This window comes from Chrysochloris asiatica, unplaced genomic scaffold (assembly GCF_000296735.1).
Source record: "Chrysochloris asiatica unplaced genomic scaffold, ChrAsi1.0 scaffold00084, whole genome shotgun sequence".
NCBI lineage: Eukaryota > Metazoa > Chordata > Mammalia > Afrosoricida > Chrysochloridae > Chrysochloris > Chrysochloris asiatica.
The window spans coordinates 10,122,128-10,144,469 of NW_006408602.1; the positions used below are offsets into that span (position 1 = coordinate 10,122,128).

General features: G+C 35.7%; 1 protein-coding gene across 1 annotated transcript in view; it reads right to left on the reverse strand.

Annotated features, from left to right (window-relative positions):
• Positions 1-2,806: 2,806 nt before the first annotated feature.
• The window catches only part of UFL1 (UFM1-specific ligase 1), a 44,283-nt gene continuing 24,747 nt past the window's right edge, over positions 2,807-22,342 (reverse strand). The window contains exons 8-19 of the mRNA XM_006865852.1: positions 21,251-21,397; positions 20,677-20,852; positions 18,514-18,693; positions 15,356-15,473; positions 14,377-14,496; positions 10,611-10,728; positions 9,000-9,163; positions 8,791-8,921; positions 7,131-7,211; positions 6,702-6,787; positions 5,338-5,518; positions 2,807-3,166 (exon numbers count right to left, since the gene is read on the reverse strand). Coding sequence (XP_006865914.1) covers positions 2,948-3,166; positions 5,338-5,518; positions 6,702-6,787; positions 7,131-7,211; positions 8,791-8,921; positions 9,000-9,163; positions 10,611-10,728; positions 14,377-14,496; positions 15,356-15,473; positions 18,514-18,693; positions 20,677-20,852; positions 21,251-21,397 — 1,721 coding nt within the window. The 3' untranslated portion in view covers positions 2,807-2,947. The remainder of the gene's footprint in view (positions 3,167-5,337; positions 5,519-6,701; positions 6,788-7,130; positions 7,212-8,790; positions 8,922-8,999; positions 9,164-10,610; positions 10,729-14,376; positions 14,497-15,355; positions 15,474-18,513; positions 18,694-20,676; positions 20,853-21,250; positions 21,398-22,342) is intronic.

Genomic DNA, 22,342 nt, shown 5'->3' on the forward strand with positions numbered 1-22,342 from the left:
CATGTCCTCCCTTTGTTTCATCGTAACAATATACTTTTCTCCTAATCATGACAAGAAAGAGATAAAATTAGGGGCAAATCTGATAAAAGTAGAAAATGAAATATTGGGAACTTTTTCTTACAGGGATACTTACTCTTTTGTTTCCTTAGTGTGTCAAAGTAGAAACACTTCTTACTCTGTAGGCCATTAACATGCTCCAAGCAGTGTCTTATCTCCCATGTAGAGAAAAACTTCACTTTTCTTAGTCAAAATATAAACCTTACACACACACATAACAAATCACCTTAGTTTTTTTTTATTTTAATTTTTAATGTTTTATTGTGAATTATATGATAGTTTACATGGGAGACCATCATTAGTTTTACATTCATCCTATTATCGTTTCATTGCCATGGTTACAATGCCTTCCATGCATCATCAACCAACCAAAAGGTATACCCTATAAGCCTGCCCCCTGTCGTCAGCACACAGCCCCTTTCCCTCAGTTTTTGATGATAGGTTCCCATTTGGCCCTGGCTGAAATAGCCTGAGGAAAGAATGAATGAACTGCTCCTTCTCAGTCTACACACACCACTCTACAGGACAGCACTCTAGGTTATTGCTACACTTGCACCTCATCTTCTCATCTTTGGTGCGTTCTTGTTTGACTAAAAAGTACATTCTCTAAGAAGTCCAGCTGTCTCTACCTGTGAATTATGCAGCTTCTACAATCATTATCCTAATTTGGCATTGAGGTCTTTTCCCAAAATATACTGTGATTTTGATAATAGTACATGCCACTCTTCACTGGATCTGCTATATGGCCAGAAGTGGAGTATTTTTCCAATTCTTTCAAGACACAACATCTCAAAACACACATGAACATCGGCATTGTGGCTGTTAAGGGCTCTCAAGCTGGTTCCAAACCATAGTGACTCTGTACAGGGTTTCTGAGGAGTGGATGATGAGTCTGAACTGTCAACCTTGTGGTTCAAACCAACCCTGTGGTCAAGTGCTTATCTTATAGCACCATACCAGGACTCTAATAGAGCATCAGTACCTGAGTACATTATTCAGCTATCTCTACTGTAATGCAACAATAGGAAGTTTCACTACATTTGCTGAAATCTAGTTAATGAAGCCATGATTTAGATAAGCTTCAATGAGGGCAAACATTTAGGGAATAAAAGATAGAGCTATATAATTTATTAGAAATATAAAATAAAATCCTTTAGTAATACTCAGAGTGAGATTTCAAAAATACAAATACATTGTAATTTGTACATAAATTTTTATATTACATAAAATAATGGTACTTTCAAAGTAGCATAACATTTAATAGCAAGAACAGTCAATTTTGTTTTAAATAACATTAACTCTGTCCATTAAGATCATTGTAAATATTCAGCCATTTTTATTAATGGAACTAGATCTTCACATGATCAGTTATATAATTTATAAAACCAGTAATAAACACTGTTCTTTACATGGAAAAATAAATGCCATTTTGACAAATGAAAAAATTTTAATGCTACCAAAGTTTCCTTTTTATTTGCTTCTTCATCTCATCTATTTTCTATGATCTAGTACAGTGGCAACCCAGTAATATTTTACATGATATGGGCTACTTTGGCATCTGCTGATAAATAATCATATAAATAATATAATTCTTAAAGAAAGGTTGAATAAATAAAATATATTGGATGGCTTTTCATCAGTTTGGAAATTAAACAAAGAAAACTAACCTGCATTTGTGGTCACATAGGATTTGCCATTTTTCTTCCTTTGGCCCACATGAGTATGTGAAAATAACTCATGGAAAAGCCTTTTTTAAATTCATGTTATATCTCTACAGCATTCCTAATAATGCTTATTCAGAAATTAGATTAATTATTTTCAATCAGGATACTGGGTTTAGTATGGACAGAAATATTCAAATGTTTAAAATATAGAGTTTTAAACAGCATATAAGAAATATGCAAGACAGTACTTTTTATATTTGAGATTTTACTATTTTAAAATTTTCATCTTTTGATAAATAATAAAATCATTGTTTTAAAAAATGATCTCAAAGAAATTCAAAAAAAATTTCCTTTTGTCTAAAAATCTTTAGAAAATGTCTACTTTTTATAAACTTTTTCAATTTTGGGAGAAAAGGTTCCAATAATTTAAAAACATGTATAGATACCCCTACCACTGGAAAAAAACAACCAACTTATCTGTTACACTGGTATTTATAACTACTGATATAAAGTGAAATTCAGAAATGTAAACTGAGTCAATGTTATTTCAACATTAAAATGTGACTTATATCCAGTATCTAAGATAGGTAAATTTCATTTTTCTCTCAAACTCTGTTAGCAGCTTGTTTCAGAAAAGAGCAGAGCAAGCGTGAGCTTCGCTGGTGTGCCCTGCTGCCGTCTGTAAAGCCATCCCTGCATCTCCCAAACCACACATTTTCTCCTGTGGGGGACCCTCTGTCTGCCAGCACAAGAGTTCAGTAATAAAATAAAAAGTACTCTACATATTTATGTATTTTAGTTAAGGCACTCTATTAATTCCAAAATAAAATTCATGATTTATTTTCATTTCTAACACTGAGGATGTTTCCTTTTTTTTTTTTCCAAACCACATTTTAAGCTCCTGCCTATGGCATATAAATCTAAGAACCAAGATGATCACTTGAAATTTAATAAAAGAACAAATGAGTCCTTTTCAAAAGATGAAAGAAGCAGAAATTTTATTCTTAATTCAACATCTTGAATGAAAATAAACCTGAATACTGTAATTAAAAAACCTCGTTGGAAAATTCAATTTACATAGTTTCATACTTTTAAACTGAATTGTGTACGTGGGAGAAGAGGTGTTAAAGTTGAATTGGAAGTTATGAAATGAATTTTTTTGTACCCATTCACCTTTAACTTCAGGGGGAAATGCCTAGTATGTACCATAAAGTAAATTAAAATCATTACTCCTCTGTTACAGAAGATTTTCTGGATTTGAGAACAAGGTCTTTAATGGATGAAGAAAGTTCCTGAAGTTCTTTACGAGTGGTGTTGGGGATATCATCTTGTTCTTTGCCTAGTTCATCACTCAAGGGATCATCTCCCTGCTCAGTCTTCTTGTTTTGACTGACCAATTGCTTTACAACCAAACCTTGATACTTTACCAAAAGAGTATGCTGATCCTATGAAGAAAGAAGAGACAAGAAATTAACAAGCATGACTTAATTTTCTGAAGAACAGCTTATTAAAGTTGGAACTGTTTAATCAATACACATTGAAGATCTTCATTTTTATAAAACACTGGTCATGTGAATTCGAGGTTAAGTTAAAAAAATATTGCTACTAGGGTTCCAGTTCATATGCATACGTATATTCCTAACAAAATGTGTTTAAACATGTTTATGGGATCAATGGATGGCTGCAGACAAGTTCTATCATTTGTCTTCATCTCATTTGTTGTTGTTAGGTGCCATCAAGTCAGTACCAACTCATAGCGACCCTATGCACAGCAGAACTAAACACTGCCCGATCCTGGGCCAATCTCACTACTGTTGCCATGCTTGAGTCCATCGATGCTGAGTATGTTCCAAGTATGAGAGACGAAGTTTGGCCATCCTGGCCTCCAAGGAGCACTTTGGCTGCACTTCTTCCAACACAGATGTATTGGTTCTTTTGGCAGCCCATGGCACTTTCAATATTCTCCTCCAACACCATAACTCAAAAGAATCAATTCTTCTATGGTCTTCCTTATTCACTGTCCAGCTTTCGCCTGCATATGAGGTTACTGAAAATACCATGGCTTCGTCTCATTAGGGTGCCTTCAAAAGAAATGTCTAAACACAATATTGGCTTCTGAGGGGATCTGCTGGGCTAGTTAAATGTAAGATACAAGGTCCACATGGAAAGTTATGGTGACTGATTTTTTGACTTGCAAAGGGGTAATCTTGATGGGTTTTCTCAAGGGACACAGGATGATCACAGGGATTTATTACAGGAAGGTATCTTCAGAAAATTAAAAACTGTACTGGTTGACCAAAAAATATTTTTCCATCACAACAATGCACCTGTTCGGTTTTCAAGGGTAACAAAAGTTGTCTTACAAGAATTTTGTTGGATATCCTTACACCATCCACTCTACGCTTCGATCTCATCCCTTCAGAATTCTTTTTGCTTCCTACACTCAAAGATCATTTAAGAAGAATAGGATTTGGTTCCTTGAGGATGCCAAACTGCTGTTTTGACATAATGAAAACTGAAGAGTGGACTCCTAGTGTGGTACTGTAGGGTAAGCATTATACTGCTAATCACAAATTGGCGGTTCAAACCCACCAGTAGCTCCTCAGAAACCCTATATAGAGTTGCTATGAGTTGGAACCATTCGATGGTACTTGACAACAACAAATCAAAGAGTGCAGAATTCTTCGGGGAAGGATTAGAGAGGTGGTTAACACCACCTTTGGAAATGGATAGAGCAGCAGAGAACTCTAGGCCCACAGACTGCATCTGCAGGCAGGAGACGAGCTTCCAAAATGTGCCCTTTGTATATTTAAATGAATATATATTTTTTGTTTTGTTTATGTATGTCAAATATTTTTGCTTTGTTCATTTGTGAAAAATAACATATAAAAGGGAAGCAAGAGGATGGAAGGAGGATAATTTAATACAGAGAGGGAAGTAAAATCATGAAACAATGTATTATCAATTAAAAGTAGATGATCTTGTTAAAAAAAAAAACCCAAAAAAACAAAGGAGTGCTGATAAACCTAGATGGAGGATATGTCAAAAAATAATAGCTCATATTTTTATATTTTTGTTTAATCAAGGTTTATATGATTTTTTTGGCAGTATTTTTTTACTTACCCTCATAGGAAGCCAAACTGGCAAGGTTTTTGCTCTCAAGAAGTAAACAGTTTAGGGGTATACAACATGAATACAGATCACTTCAAAGTAAGCTGATTTAACTAGGTTTTGTCACCAAAAATAGTCAAAGTGATATGGCCATTCAAAGAAGTCAAACTACTTTTAGTGGAAAGGTTCTCATAATAATTTGTACAGGACAAAGACTTCAGCTGCTTCTTGAAGGATAAGTTAATCCTTAATAAGCAGATAAGATGAAATGGAAGATTTGACATTCTTGTATCTTTTCCAACACATAATTTGTAATTTCAGAATGTTCTTTTTCATGTATCTTACAGGATCCTGTAAGATTCTTGAGTGACTCTAAGGTTCTAAAATCAACCCCTCATTCATTGTTGTCAGTCTTAGAGACAGTGGGTATTTACATCTATAGACACAAAATATTCAGTACCTAAAAGCTTTAAAAAAAGTTTCAAGTGTACTGACAATGAAGTACCTCTGGAATTTTACTGTTAAGAAACGCAATGATCTGTGGAACACATCTTCCAGGTGCATGGAGCATGCTGTGAGTTAAGAACTGAAATAACAAGACTGAAGTGAGGTGAAGAATAAGAGCTGGATCTTCTGAGACTTTCAGCTGTTCTGCCAGTGCTTGCCGGTGTTGGAACAGGATCTGTCTAAACAAAACAAAAAAAATCGACAGAAATTGAACATCATAAATTCTCAAAAATTTCAATCCTTTCCTATATATTCTTTAGTTTTACTGTAATTAATTACTTCCACAGCCTACTTACAGCCTTTGATTTCATGGTCTTCACTGTTACTTTTAAGTGCCATAGAGACGGTTCTGACTCATAATGACCCTGCATAGGATTTCGTAGGCTGTAAATTTTTGCAGAAGCAGAAATCCTCATCGTTCTCTCACAGAGTAGCTGGTGGGCTTGAACCAGCGACCTTGTGGTTTGCAGTCCAGTATGCTAGAAAAGTATGCTTTCTGTTTTGAGTTGTTGAGCTCAAACAGATCTGTGTTGATTTATATAAGGTTTCCTGAAGTACGGATAAGGAACCCTGATAGTACAGTAGGTTATGTGCTGTACTGCTAATTTCAAGGTTCTACTAGATGCTTTTTGGGAGAAAGAGGAGACTTTCTGCTCCCATAAAGATTTATAACCTCAGAAACCCTACATAAAATTACTGTGAGTTAGAACCAACTCAATAGCAGGGTATATAAAAGGAAGGATCCAAGGTGAATGAGAAGTTCCTGGATTTGATTAATTATGCTGTTAAGGAATTCTGGTATTCTAACAATATGGGTCCTGGTGTGGCGCTGTGGGTTAATGCGCCAGACTGCAAACCTGTTTGAACTGCAAGGTTGGTGGTTCAAGCTCACGAGCTGCTCCTTGGAAACTCTATACAGGGTTGCTATGGGTTGGAATTGACTCGATGGCATTAACAACAACAATAAGATGGGTCAGATAGAAGACCTAAGTGTTATAACTTTGAATATGCTTGAAAGCAAACAGCCATTTGGATACAACAGTTCTCTATGTAAAATTCAAAATTCATACAGTCAAATTCTAATTTCATATATGACATGTCACAATTTATAAATTTATAAGTAATGTATATTAATTCAGGAGTCTGGTGATCTTCTTCTGAAATGTCACTGACTTGAAAACCCTGTGGAACAGTTCTAACTTTAAACACCTGGGGCAACCATGAGCTGAAATATAGTTAATGGCAACTAACAATTCAAGGGGCTTCAAAAAATTAATAGAAAATGGAATTAAAAGATAATATAATTTTTCCATGATCTTTTTGAAGCTCCTTGTAAATTAAACTGATTAAATGCAATGTTACCTTTCTCTTTTTTTGTCTCCCCTTTTCACCATAATATCACAAGCTTCTGCTGCAGAATCCAGGCAAGCAAGAAAGTCTTCTATGCTCTGAAAGGTAATTAGCACCATCATTTGCTTTTTTATACCACTGCATAAGAAACAAAGCCATTTAATGCTATTTTTAATTATTTGTTAGCGTATAAGTGCTTTTATTTTATTAAACCTCTAGAATAAAAAATAAAATTTTAAAGGTCACTTTGCCATTGAATTAGATCTTATGATTTAGGACTAACAAGGGTAATGCGGCCCAGCTTTGCCTCTCAAACAGTTATCTGAATGCACAATACTAACTTCGGATTTGGTTTGTAATCATTTTGATAAAAATCTACTTGAAATTTTTACAACACAAACCTCTTGCCCTGATATCTAAATAGAATCAAACTTTACTTACCTTGTCATTCAGAGAGTTATTGAGTTTTGTGAGCGCTACTTTGGGTTCTTCTGATAATTTACTTAAAATCTTTTTCCTTACCTGTAGGGGGAAAACAATGTTTTGTGTGCCTTTGATGACACATGATAAAAGTATATTTATTACCATAATAGAATGATGAGTGGAAATCTTCCTTGTTCTTATATTTTACACATCAAATGAGGAACAAAAATGATACCTGTATAGTTCTAGAAATAAAATAAGCTAGAGCATAAGATCTAAGAGCTAGTCAAGAGGCAGTCAGCAAAGAGGCCAGATCCAACCCTACTCCTCCTTACTGCTCAAGCAATATAATACGATGATTAGACACACAGAGTCAGTGGTCTTGTGGAAAGCACAGTATTTGGGCAAAAGGCTATACCCTTGCTTTTCTACAGGGGTGAGGGATGAGAGAATGCTTCTTCTTCACAGAAACAAGTGAAGGGGCCTCACACAAAAAGAACAGAAATACCTGTAATATAGGACATTGAGTTCTTGCTCATGGAGGATGCTTTTTATACTACATGCACATTCTAGCATCCTTCTCCACATGCATGTGTCCCCAAAAATTTGGCGACACTATTGACCAGAGTCGGATAGCTGTTGCTAGTGGAAAATTTTCAAAGGAAGAGGCTACTGAAATGCTTGGCCAGTAGGCACTGAGAATGTAGTATATGGGAAGTTAGGGGGAAACTACTGCTGATCTTCCACATTCCCCACCAACCATGTGGACTTTGAAAAGCATGGAAGAAGACAGTTAGCATGGGGGCAGGACACAAGGAAATGTCCAGGCAGCTGCAGATTGGTTGCTTAAGCTAGAGAGGAAAGGGGCGCAGTACTTTGTTAGGGTTTATTGTGTGCTGTCAACTTGGTTCTGACTCATAGCTATCCTGTATAGGGTTTCCAAAGTTGCAAATCTTCATGGGAATAGAAAGCCTCATCTTTCTTCTATGGAACTGCTGCTGGGCTCGAACCACTGACCTTGTGATTGTGATTAGCAGTTAGTCCCTATCCTATAATGCCACCAATGCTCTCTTTGATGGGGTGCTAAGTGCTGTCATGTTGGTTCCTACTCAAACTGACCATGTACAGTCTCCCAGGACCAGGCTGAATTGTGAACCTTGTGATTAGCAATCATGTGCTTATCGTACAGTGCCACAGAGAACTATTGTTATGCAACTGTGAGCTGTAGTTACATTGTAAAAATGCAAGAGATGAGTTCTAAATACACTTTAAGATTAGGATTTAAAAGAATGAATTGGAACTAAGCCTACATACTGAAATGAGAAATAGTATGATTATATGAAAATGACTACAAAGTTATGGAATCTGGCCAGAAAGTTTTTAAGGAACTTGCAAATTCAGCAAGAAAAAGGGATGTGAAATAACATAACTTAAAAAATTGAGATGCTTATTTCCAAGTAATTAGCATCGTTTTAGTAAACTGGTTATATTGCCAATTCTGCTAACATCTGCAATATACATTGTACTAAAATTGAAGTAAACTAAAAATCATTTAAACTTTTTCCCTAAAACTTCCTGTATTTTATTTTCCTTTTGCACTATTTCAAATATGAGAAAAACAAAACATGCTCAGATTTCAAAACAAAACACATCAAGACTGACAAGCACATTAACATACTTCATTCGTAATAGTTGCAGGATCATCCACTGACATCATTAAATCTGAAGCCAGGAAGTTGAAAATGAGGTTCGTGATATCTGTACAAATGGTCTTCAGCAAATGCTTACTAAGAGCAGCCTGTGTATCATCTGTAAAATAAAGGGACTTCATAAAAATATACTCTGAAAAAAACAAAAGAGAAGCAAAAGAACAGATATTAAACATACCTGCAAAAAATTTCAACCCTTTTTCAAATAGCCTAATATTATGGTATAGGTTTGAAACTTCTTCTTGCAAGTCCTTGATTGTGCGTTTTCTGCCTGTTCCAGTAGCAGAAGTTGAAGACAAGAATACTGAACGTACCACCTCGAGATAATTTTTATTAAGAGGTCTGTGTACAAGACAAATATAGTTTATTAGGATGTACTAAGATTTATATCAATAAAAATCTTTTCTATGAAAATAAATCTTAAGAAAACATCTCTACTTTTTTAAACAGTAAGATTAATTTAGAAAAAAGTTCAAGAATTTATTTGCCTAATCCTAGGAACTATAATTTAAATTGTTGTTGTTAAGTGCCACTGAGTCGATTCTGACGCACAGCAACCCTGTATAGGGTTTCCAAGGAACAGCTGGTGAGCTTGAACTGCTGACCTTTTGGATCAAATCACCTCTGCAGTCCAGAGGATTACCACACAATGCCACACCTTTACAGTATTTTCTCAGTTTTAAAGAATCCAAAGTTAATGCACTAAAGACTACAAGAACTACAACAAAAACTCAACAATGCAAAACAGATTTTTAAAGGTAATTTGAAAATACCAAACTGAAAAACTAAACCCACTGCCACCACTTCAACTGGGGAGCAGTACACAATAAATCTGTCTGTTGTCATGAATTAGAACTTAAGCTATTTCCCAATTTTGTGTGTGTGTGTACAATGAAGCAGAAAAAAGGGCAATGCAGTATCAAAACTAATGAATGATAACATATACTTATAATAATGACTAGTATTAACTATACCTATTGTTCACATATAAAAATTTGGCTATGTAATACATTCACGCACAAAGAATAGTCACTTAAGTAAATATGTATGTATGAAAGCTACTTTCATAAGTACCATTTATAGACGCTTCCCTATTGGGACTAACCTGAGTGAAGCCTGTCAAGTTACACACAATTTCCTTTACTTTAGTACAAAATAAATTTAGCTTGATTCATTCACAAAGTAGTAAAATCTAAACCTATTTCGTGTGACGTCAGTTTGTTACTTTATTTTCTCCCTATAAGTAAAAATAAGGAGCCTAGTGGCACAAATGGTTAAGAGCTTGGCTGTTAATCAAAAGGTTGGCAGTTTGAATTCAACCAGCAGCTCCTCATGAGAAAAGCTTGACAATCTCTTCCATACAGATTACAGCCAAGAAAATCCTTTAAGTCAGTTCTACTCTGTCACATAGGTCATTATGAGTTGAAAATGACTTAATATCATTTAACAATAACACAAAAGCAGAAACCGTTCACTCTATCAAATGTTGCTTTTCATTTTGTGGAAAAGACTAGTTAGTGATCAGTTATGATATTTTTCTCCTTGACTGCAAAAATCAATGAGCACAAATACCCCTAGATACTGATATTTATTTCCCATAATACCTTATCTAAAGTACTTAACAAATGCTTATTGAAATATCTTAGTAACTAAAGAAAATCCAGAATTTTGGTGAGTAGATTAAATTCTAAACTTTGAAAAAACACCTAAAATAAATGGCTTCTATGATCTTGGTGAAAATTTTATCTGACTATCTACCATGAATCATAAAATATATTGTTATACTTGCTTTATTAAGTATTCGGCAAGTTCAGAAATAAACTCCTCAGGGGCCTCTTGTATGCGCTTCCTTAAAAAGTCTTCCACCTCATCCTGGAACATAAAAGTGATTTCTGGTTTCTTCCTTCCTGCAACAGACATTAGCAATGAGAAACAAACAAACAAGAAAATAGTAAGGTCCAACTAATATATGTAGCCTGAAAGAATTACACTCACTGCCTAAATAATTTTTATTTTTTTTTTTAATCAACAAGATCGCCAATGCCAAATAGTAATAATGTTTTAAAAAGTAAATAGTGACATTTCATGTAAGTGATATTTGTTTAACGTCACTTAAAAGTTACTGTTTTCTATGAATCAATCAGAAAATAATTAAGGAGATGATTCATTTCTCTCCATTTACTTGGATGACACAAGTATTTGGAAATATTTTAGAAAAAACTTTACATTAAACAATGGTTAATAGACAGAACTTTCTTTGTAAAAATGAGTATTTATTATACAAAAACAAATAATTCTTACAATTTACATAAGATCTTCAGGAATACTTGTAAACCATAACTCCAAAACTGTTCAAGCCAAATCCTTGTCTCTTTTCAGAAAAGGCACAGATGAAAATAAAACTCATAATTTATTTTTGTTCTAGTGAAAATCAGTCAATACCAAGGAAAATCTGCCATAATTGCAACAATTGTTAATTGCGGAAATAATATGCCTGCCTGCTAACTGAAGAAATACTGGTTGTAGGTAAAGCTAGCAAAATTTCTACTAGAGATTGCAAAGACCTAAAAGTAATTTATTTTCAGATAAATTAAGTTACTAATCCTAAAAGCTAAAACCTTAGAAATGAAAATAAGATAGCTCAAATATCAAACCCCATTATGCATGAAGCTATAAGGAACTGAGATTAGTTTTAGAATAGGTAGACAAGTATTATCCTTCCTCTTTCATTTGTCTTTCATTCCTGATCTTCCACACAAAATATTCTATGGTTTACCTGCTTGCTTCCTACATGCATTTTATAAATTGTTAAAATTCTACTTTTCTCTAGCAATCCTTCACACTAAGATGATCCTATAATTTAGCTGAGAACTCAATTTCATCCTCCATTTCAGAAATTACAACACAACCCTTTTACAACAGCACTGAAAAGTTACACTGTTTTGGTAGAATGGTTTTACTATTTTTATAGCCCCTCTCTTCATAATCTATGCATAAAAATATCACAAGCCTCGTTTAACATTTACAATTGGAGGCATTAGAGGGCTATTTTATTAAATGCCCTTTCACCTCATCTCTGGTACATTTAGGGAAAAGAAAAATTGACTTATCAGTGAAAAATGTAAAGCTATATTACCAAAGCCAAACCCAGTGCTGTCAAGTCAATTCTGATTCACAATGACCCAGGGACAGAGGTGAATTGCCCTGTAGAGTCCCCAAGGCTATAAAATCTTTACAGAAGCAGACTGCCAAATCTGGTGGTGCTGCTGGTGAGGTTTTGGTTAGCAGTTTAGTACTTAACCACCGCATCACCAGGGCTCCTAAAACCCACAACCCAAAATATGTGTTGCAGTTAATTCCAACTAATAGTGAACTTAAAAGTTTTCCAAGTCTATACATCTATATACAAAAGTAGACTTTCACATTCTTCTTCTAAGGAGTTGGTGGGTTTGATCTGCTGATATGTTAGATAGCAGATGGCCATTTTAACCAATATGCCACCAGAGATTCTCAAAACCTACGAGAAACCAGACCAAACTGCCTGCCATCATACTGATTCTGGTTCATAGTGGCCCTCTATCAGGTTTTCAAAACTATTCATCTTTACAGGAGCACACAGCCTTGCCTTTCTCCCTAGAGATGAGCAGCCCAAGGCCTAACTGACAGCGCTACTAGTTGTATGCCGTCATGTTAGTGCCAACTCATAGTGACCCTGTATGGGTTTCAGAAAGAGGTGGGTGGGTTTGAACTGCCAACCTTGCAGTTAACAACAGTTCAGTGCTTATCCTATAGTGCTACACTAGGGCTTTCTTTGTTTTATAAAAAAAAAAAAAATAAATAATAAAACAACATTTTTTCCCTAGCCTAAGACAGATGACTTTAAAGCCAGGATCTGAAAGAACTGTGCTATTACAAGTAGTAACCCAGTAGCAACTGACAGCATGCCAGGCCACGTGTGCACCACACAAGTTCTCTCTAGTTGATTTGTAATGAACTCCAAAGAAGTGATGAAGCATCAATCTTAAACTAGCATCACTTGTTTGCTAGGGATGGGGGATGAGGGTTATCATAGTTTATTAGGTTAAAATTTTTAAACAAAAATTAAAAGATCATAACTTCATTTAGAACAACAAAAAAGAATTATCTCTCCCACACTTAATGCAACTAAACACTAGGTCTAGGAAAATAAAGTTCCCTTTAATTAATTCTCTTACTTAAATATGAACAGTCAATCAATTAGGTGTTACCATAAAAATTAACCATAGAAAATTAATATTTTATTTAAATTTGAGAAATCTAGTTTTTACACAGTATTGCACAGTAGTGCAGGACCATAAAAATTCCCATGCAAGGTGAAACTGTGTTAAGTGTTCTGAAAACTTTTTCATTGGGAAAAATTATGATCTGTGACTTTTATAAATGTCTGTGAAAACACTGAAAGCTTTCCTACTATGAACACACAAAACCAAACCCAGTTACCAAGTCATTTCCAACTCATAGTGGCCCTACTAGGGGTTCTGAGACTAACTTTTTACAGGAGCAGATACAACCCTCTTTCTACACTGGAGTGGCTGGTGGGTTTGAACCACCAATCTTGTGGTTAGCAGTCCAGTTCTTATCCTACAGTGCCACCAAGGCTCTTTATAAATACACAAGGAAATGAAAAAATAAAACTAGCATTTGTAATTCAGTGGACTATAATTTAGCAATGAGAATGAAAGTTGTTTATTTCTTTTTAAAAAAACTTAACAGAGAATAGTTTGCATAGTGGGTTGCTGTCTTTTTCTCATCATTTAATTTACAAGCATCTTTTTTTCTGCCTTACAAACAGCCATACCACTCTAATTTTGGATCAATTTCCAACATTTTGTCTTTTGTCGTCTCAATGTTGTGCAATTATCTCCAAGAATTCATTTAATGTGAAGTTTTTTGCTGGATTCACTTGCTCTGGGATATCTGCATACTTTCTGTCACACCACGTTCTTCATTGGTGCTGACAGCATTACCATTATTACTAAGTTCTTCTGGCTACATACGAGTCTCTTTAATGGCACAGTGTCAACATTCTCAGTTATTTCTTCTATAACTCCATTTATAGAATTATAGAAGAATGAAACTCCAAATTTTATTTCCAGTTTTCATTTCTTTATTGCAATTCCTTTGCTGACCAATTTCCTCATGCAATTCTCCAGTTTTATAAAATGTTATGTGGGTCTATCATTGAGTCAATCACAAACTAAAGAAGTTGCCAATGGTCATGAGGTACATCTGCTATTTACATGGTGATTGGCAGCCTGAAGAGCTAGGAGCAATGTTTGTATTTTATACAACTACTAACAGATTTAATATACTTTAGTAACTTTGAGATCTGAACTGTGTTGTTGGGGGACTCCAGGCACTAACTGTGGTAAACTGAAATTAGTGCACACTGGAACCAGTGTAGCATAAGCGTATATACTTACTTACAAACACACACACACACATCTATCTATATCTAATTACATGCATCTTAAAAAACACACACACACACATAAAGGAAGAGCAAAATTACAAACCAGAGTGAGAAGACTGAGACTCATCATCACTATCATCTTTTCTTCCTTTCTTCTTAGTTTTTTTAATTTTGTACTCTCTGGCATTGCTACCACCTCCTCCTCTTACACTTCCACTGCCCTCTGGTAGAAAATTACAGTAGTTAGTATTACCTAATTAAATTACCATTTTTTCAGAAATTCATAACACTATATTGTTGTATTTAACTTTGGAGCAGAAAAATAAAACAGAAAATAAGAATTTTTTACCATTTTTTAATTTGGTATCTCCTGTTTAGGATAAAAGTTTAACAAGTTTAGTCAATCAACAAAAATAATAAACATCAAATCTGTTGATTTTAAAGAACACACTTTAAATAGATAGTCTACCTATTCTAAGAATAGATAGTCTACCTATTCTAAGTGCATTCTCTCCCTCTATTTGAACCTCTTTTCTGTAGCTTGTCTGGCCTTTCATTTGTCAAATCTATTTTTTTACCCCTCTTCTACCTTCCCCAAAAGAAATGTACTCTATTTGATCATTTCTGTCATCATATCCTAACTAGTAGTTTTCTCTAACAAGATACCTTCACCAACTTAATACTTGTCTCTTCTAGCTTTAAAGATCATTCATGTTTACAGGAGACATTCTGACTCACTTAACACTTAATCCAGCTTATGAGCTTCTTGATAGCAATGAGTAATGTGTCATTAATGTTTGGACTAGTGGATTGAAAATTAGAAGATGACAACAGGAGATGGGCAAGATCATATTAACTTTGTTTCAGAAAGGAACAAATAATAGCCAATATTTAAATTTTGATAATTACAATTTAATTAAAAAAGATCTACTTTTTATAACAAAATAACAAAAGATACTATATAGAAGTTAAAGCTAAACCAAGAAAATCCGAGTTTTTCCAAAAGGCCTAATAAGTGCAAAGTTCACTTAAACGAAAAAAACCCCTCCTCTTTGAATCTTTCTGTTAATATAATTCATTACCTGTAGCTTTCCTTCTTCGTTCATCTTTTTTATTTTTACTTGTATTGTTACTTTCTAAAATGGTGACTTGTTTCAGATCTTCTTCAGTGATTAAATGAACAGGGTTATTTTTCATTTCCTAAAATAAAACATACTTACTTTGAGTAGGCAAATATATAAAACAGAACATAAAGCTACGTTTTCTATTCGGATCCATTTGGCTCTGTTGCTCTGAAGAACTCTAGAGCTTTGTGTCAGCCTCTTCCTTTGCTGTTCCTGGCTTGCACCTATTATCAGCTAATGAGAAATCCTATATGACCACTGAACAACTGATTGCACAGCATCCAATGTAATCTTCTTCAGCAGCTAATGTTTACCAACTCGGAAAAGGTACTTCAATCCCCTTTCTTTAAAGTGCCGGTGAGTCGGTTCTTTTATTTTTGAGACTCAAAATCAAGTGTCACCAGAACACAACATTACTAAAACAACTCTATTCTCTATCCCTGACTTCACTAAATAACCCTATATGAGTTGTACATAAAGTCCTATTAACCTTTTTCCTCAGCACTGATTCTTTTAGAAAAGTTTGTGATATCAGCAAGGAAATAAGCTCAGAACTTGTTCTTTCTCCTGAGATAAAAATCCTACTGACAAAAGTGCATTTTCATGGTAAATTCTTTTTTGGGTTTTCTAAAGAAAGACGTTTGGAAATATAATCTTTTTATTCTGTTATGATTCAAGTAATAAAAGAAAAAAAAAAACTGATGACAATTCAAAATTTTTACTTTAGTAAATGTCTGTTGTTGTTGTTAGGTGCCATCGAGTCGGTACCGACCCATAGAGGCCTTATGCACAGCAGAATGAAACACTGCCTGATCCTGGGCCAACCTCACTACTGTTGCCACGCTTGAGCCCATCGATGCTGCCACTTGGCCAGTCCATCTCGTTGGGGCCTTCCTCTTTTTCTCTGACCCTCCATCTTACCAAACATGGTATCTTTCTCCAGCGACTTGTCCCTCCTGATAATATGTCCGAAGTATGAGAGATGAAGTTTGGCCATCCTGGCCTCCAAGGAGCACTCTGGCTGCACTTCTTCCAACACAGATCTGTTGGTTCTTTTGGCAGTCCAGTTGGTACAACACGTAAAAATGATCAAGTTCAGTTTACTAACTGGTCGCTAACATGTGCCAGACAATTTATATCCATCCTCATCTATTTACAAGTATCTTTTTGGAAACACGGGTTCCATCTATACAAAGTCATAGCGAGAAGTGGTGATATTTAAATTTAGGATTACTGATAGCGAATCTGTGTTTGCTCTACTCTTCTCTGCCGCTTTTCATGCCATACATAGAAAACATTCTCATTTTAGACTAATGTTGTTGTTAAGGGCCCTCAAGTAGGTTCCTATTCATAGTGACCCTGTATAGATTTTCTGAGTGAGGGGTGAGTTTCAACTGCTGACCTTGCAGTTATCAGTCCAATGCTTATCTTACAGTGTCACACAAGGGCTTTTTAGACAATTGTTGTTGGTTTTGTTAAGTGCCGTCGAGTCAGTGCTGGCTCATAGCAACCCCGCATAGGGTTTCCAAAGAGCAGCTGTGGTTTCCAGTCTGGTACTAATCCAACAACGCCACACTTATTGTTAAGTGCCATCGAGCCAGTTCCAACTCACAACCCTGTATAGCGTTTCCAAGGAGCAGCTGGTTGAGTTTGAACAACTGTCCTTGTGGTTCAAACTAGCCTTGTGGTCCAGTGCATTATCCTGCAGTGCCACACCAGGGCTCCATACAGCGCCACATTGGTGGTGGTGGTGGTTATGTACCATGGAGTCGGTTCTGACTCATAGCGATCCTGTATAGGGTTTCTGAGGCTGTAACTCTTTACAGGAGTAGAAAGCCTCATCATTCTCCCATGGAACAGCTGGTAGTTTTGAACTGCTGACCTTAAGGTTCACAGCCCGATTCATAACCACTACGCTACCAGCACCACATTGTTGTTGTTGTTGTTGTTGTTGTTGTTGTTATGTACCGTGGAGTCGGTTCTGACTCATTAGCGACCCTGCATAGGGTTTCCGAGGCTATAAATCTTTACGGTAGCAGAAAGCCTCATATTTCTCCCGCAGAACAGCTGGTAGTTTTGAACTGCTGACTGTGAGATCAGCAGCCCAATTTGTAACCAGTATGCTACCAGAGCCACATTAGAGGGCTTAAAAGGAGTATGAAACCAAAGCCACAGCCAGCAAGTTGATTCCAATTCACAGCAACCCTAGCTAGGATTTCTGAGACTATAAATCTTGACTGGAGCAGCCTCATGTTTGTCCTGTAGAGTGGCTGGTAGATTTGAACTGCCAACCTTGAAGTTAGCAGACCAACACCTAAACTATATCACCACTAGCACTCCTTAAAGGGACTACAGATAAACACAAATCTCAGTGAAACCTCAGAGAACTGTCACTAAACTAGACTGCTTGTTTTTCTGAGTCTTTCAATTTTTCTACCTTTCAAAGGAGTACTCATTTCAGTGGAAAATATTTTTTTCCCGGACAGGTTTCCACCTTGGTTTTAGCTTTTCCAAGTTTTACTATATTTGACAAATTCTTGTTAATCTATTACTAAGATAAGTGGGCTCGTCTTATCTACTTGAGAACAGACTTTATATATAAACAGTAATACCAACTAGAAAACATGCATAGTTCAAGGAGACCCCACATTGTCTTCTACTTCAAAATACTTTGACATCAGCTGCCATAAGGAACCAGTTAATTTTGATAGTAACAAAGTGTTTTTCTGCTTGCATACTTCAAAAAGGTAAAATTAATGGGGCCATTAAGATATAATAAACACTTAGTATATTGATTCATAAATATAATTTAATTATACACATAATCTATTTTTGTGCATTTTAATATTTTAAAGTAGTTGACTTAAGTGTATAATTTCATGTATACACTTGACTTAAGTGTATAATTTCATGTATATGATTTCATTTTAAAGAATCAGCTCCCCAAATTCTTACTTTTATGTTCTGATTTCAATCCAGAGGAGGAAAAAAGGAATGACATTAAATAAAATGATGTCTAATATAAGATGCTCATTTTGGGGTATACAATGTAAAATCATTTTTCCAAAGTCCTTACATGACTGTAATGTGAAAATACAAAAGGGAATCTGAATTACCTTTTCAGCTTTTTGGTGCATCAGTTCATTGAACAATTCTAAACTGCCATTTATAAATTTTTCACTGACAACAATAGTGTCGCTAAAGACTATGGTCGAAGCCTGTTTGCTGAATGCTCTCATCACTTGTTGAAGCAACATGGCAGCATCTTCAACTGAAAAAGAACTGGGTAGCAGAGGCTAGAATTACAAATAAAATAAAAATTAAGTATAAATGTAATATAACACCAATAAAGATAAACTATTTGCTATCTGTATGTTCGGGACATTGTTCCATTCTGCTGTGCATGGGGCCGCTACGAGTCGGTTCTAACTCGATGGCACCTGACAACAACAACAACAACATATTCTCTCTAGGTGATCTCATTAAATCCAGTGGCTTTTAGAACCATCTAGTAGCGTAGTGGTTACGAATTGGGCTGCGAACCTTAAGGTCAGCAGTTCGAAACTACCAGCCACCTCGTGGGAGAAAGATGAGGCTTTCTACTCACGTCAAGATTTACAGCCTTGGAAACCTGGTACAGGGTCGCTACGGGTCGGAATCGACTCGATGGCACTTAACAACAACAACATATACTGCTATAGCAGTCCTGGTGTGGTACTGTGGGCTAATGTGTCAGACTACAAAGTAGTTTGAACTGCAAGGTCGGTGATTCAAGCTCACCAGCTGCTCCTTGGAAACCCTATACAGGGTCACTATGGGTCGGGATTGACTCAACAGCACTTTACAACAGCAAATATGCTGATAATCACACAAATTATATTTCCAGTTTCATCATTGGTCTGAGCCATAGTAACATATATCCTTATTGCTGTTGCTGTTAAGTGCTGTCAAATTGCTTCTGACTTACAGGCACTTTGTATAGGGTTTCTGAAGCTGTAAATCTTTGGCAGAGTAGAGGGCTGATAGGCTCGAACCACTGGCCTTGTGGTTTGCAGTCCAGTGCTTACCCTACAGAGCCAGCATATTCCCCTAACATAAATCCTGTTGTTGTTAAGTGCTGTTCAGTTGATTTAATACTCACAGCGACACTGTATAAGGTTTCCAAGGAACAGCTGGTGAGTTTAAATCTTGTGGTTAGCCGTCCAGTGCTTTATCCTATTGCCTACCTAATCTCCCACTTATACAAAAGGGCTTGAAAGGCTTGTGGAAAAATTCCAATATCTTTAATTCCATTTCTCTAGGAACTTTGTAAAGCCTCCAACTAGGTCTAATAGGCATCTGTAATCTAACATGTTTGAAACAACACTCCTGCTTTGTAGCAACCTGCCTTGGACTCCCAGCCTCCATCTACTCTTCCTCCATTTTGTGCTCCATTCCAATTAATGGTACTATTTCCCACCTCAGCTGATGAGGCCCCAAACCTAAAAATTGTGTCGGTTCCCTCCTTTTTATACCCACAAAAAATCCACCAGCAAGTCCCAATTTACCTCCAGAATATATTTTTTCTTAGCTTTTTGTCCTCTCTTAAATGACCTTATCATTTCAATGAAAATGCCCCTCCAGAAGGCAAGAAACTTAATGTTTAGATATCAAATCTCCAACAAGTAGAATGGTGTCTGCTATATAGAAAGTAGTTCATAAAACCATTACATTTGGGATCTTTGGCATTTAGTGTGCTTTATATAGTCTGGGTCCTCATTTGTAAATAGTATATTGGCCCTTTGTTTCTACCTCTGCACATACACTTATCTTTTGAAATCATGAAGGCCAGGTCTACCTCGAAGCAAAGGACTATCAGTGCTAAAACAGATTGTTTTAATATGTTAGCATCGATTAACAGATAAGGGATTAAACAAATGCTTTAAACATGTCTGATGTTAGTATTGTTGTAAATGCTTGAATAAAACTAAGAAAAATGTGTCGATTTCTGTCATTTATATGGCAGGACTGATATGAGAGACTGATATACATATATAGATTTTTAGAATTCTGGACGTTGACTCTCCACATGTAGAATGTTGCATTCTACTTCAAAATTGAACTAGAAAGGTTTTAGCGTAAGAGAACGAAGATTATTCTTAGTTCAAATAATGTTCAAATAATAACAGTTATAATTTGCTTCTTTAGAGAAGACCACCTCTTTGTATCGTAATTCTTAAAATGGCCATGTTAGTGAAGTAATTGTTTGTCACTGGTTTAAAGAAAAAGATAAAACATACTGCAATATCAACCCATGTTCCAGAGCTGATGGCTTCCTCTACTGATGCTTCCACCTGATCCACAAGTTCTTGACCAACACAAGCAGCTTTCAAAAACAGGAGCTGTGCACTCTTATATCTTTTCTTTATGTAGCTGACAGCATCTAGGATTCCAAGTCTGGAGAGCGCATCAAATTCTAGAAACATATCATAATTGGAACAGGCCAAAAGAATTGTTGATTACTCACACCTTTTTGCAGAAATCCTACAAAAAAGTTAAATTCTAACAAAGCTTATTCTTTGATTGCAAATATACTGTATCTAATCTGTTTTTAGGAATAAAGGATAAAGATATACCACAGTCTATTCACTGCTTATCTTTCTAAATTTTTAATACTAAAAAAATGAGTTCAAGTACAACTTCAATACTACTAGCTTTGTCACTCCCTCTCCAAATGAGGGAGTCCAAGATCCACCATAATCTGTTGGCCAACAGTAAATGAAGCACATAAGGGTTTCCAGGGTTACTACAATACCTTCTAAAAATGTGGTATTACCAATGTGTTTTAGTTTCATAGAAAAGCAAAATAGTTACCTAGATAGCCATTCTGCCTGAAAAAGGAATCCACCCAAGTACTTTGTGTTCTGGAGTAGATGTCAGGGACAAACAGAGCCTTGTCCTGTCTCCCACCAACCACAGTGCCTCTTACACGTCCACTATTTACAAGTTCCTCAAGCACAGCTTAAAACAAAAGCACACAAATACAAAAAAATCAGAGCAGGCATAAATCTCAAAAAGTTAAATATTTTATTTTATAATTTAGCTATAGGATAAACACTAGATATGTTAGAATCAGCCATGTAAAACAAAGCCATGAATATTTTTATAAGTTATTAAATTTCCACTGTTTAAACACAAACATCACATTTGGGTTAAGCATTGGGCTGCTAACCAAAATGTTGGCAGTTCAAATTCACCAGCTGCTCTGAAGGAAAAAGACAGGACAGTCTGCTTCTATAAAGCTCTGCAGCCCCGGAAACCCTGAGGAACAGTTCTACTCTAATAGGGTTGCTGTGAGTCGGAATTGACTCCACAGCAGTGAAATAAGAGTTTGGATTCTGGAACCAGACAGGTTAACTCAAAACCGCAACTTTGCTGCTCTCTAGTTGTAAAAAGCTGTTCAAATCTTTTAACTTAGTCTCCATTTTCTTATCCTTGAAATAAGAACAACACCATTTTAATTTTCAGTTTGCTTTAAACAAGAAAATTTTATTTTTAATTCAATGTTCATATTCTGGAAAAAAAGTGAATGAATACGTATTTTGTTTCTATGTTGATTTTCTTTTCCATTCTTTATTTTTGTGTGGATATTTGCACAGACATACGAGTCAGAAGACTTAAATCAATGCTTTTAAAAATTATTTCAGAAACGCTTGTTGTTTGTTTGCCATGAAATGGATTAGCTGATTTTGATTCACAGGACAGGACAGAACTTTCTCATAGGGTTTTCTAGGCTATAATCTTTACAGAACAGAGAACCAGGTCTTTTCTTCACTGAAACAGCTAGTGGGTTTAAGCCACCCACCTCTGAGTTATCAGCCAAGCTCCTAATCACTGTGTCATCAGGGCATGTTCCAGAAAAGCTTAAAAACACCACACACACAAAAGAACCCAAGCCTCCTAAGA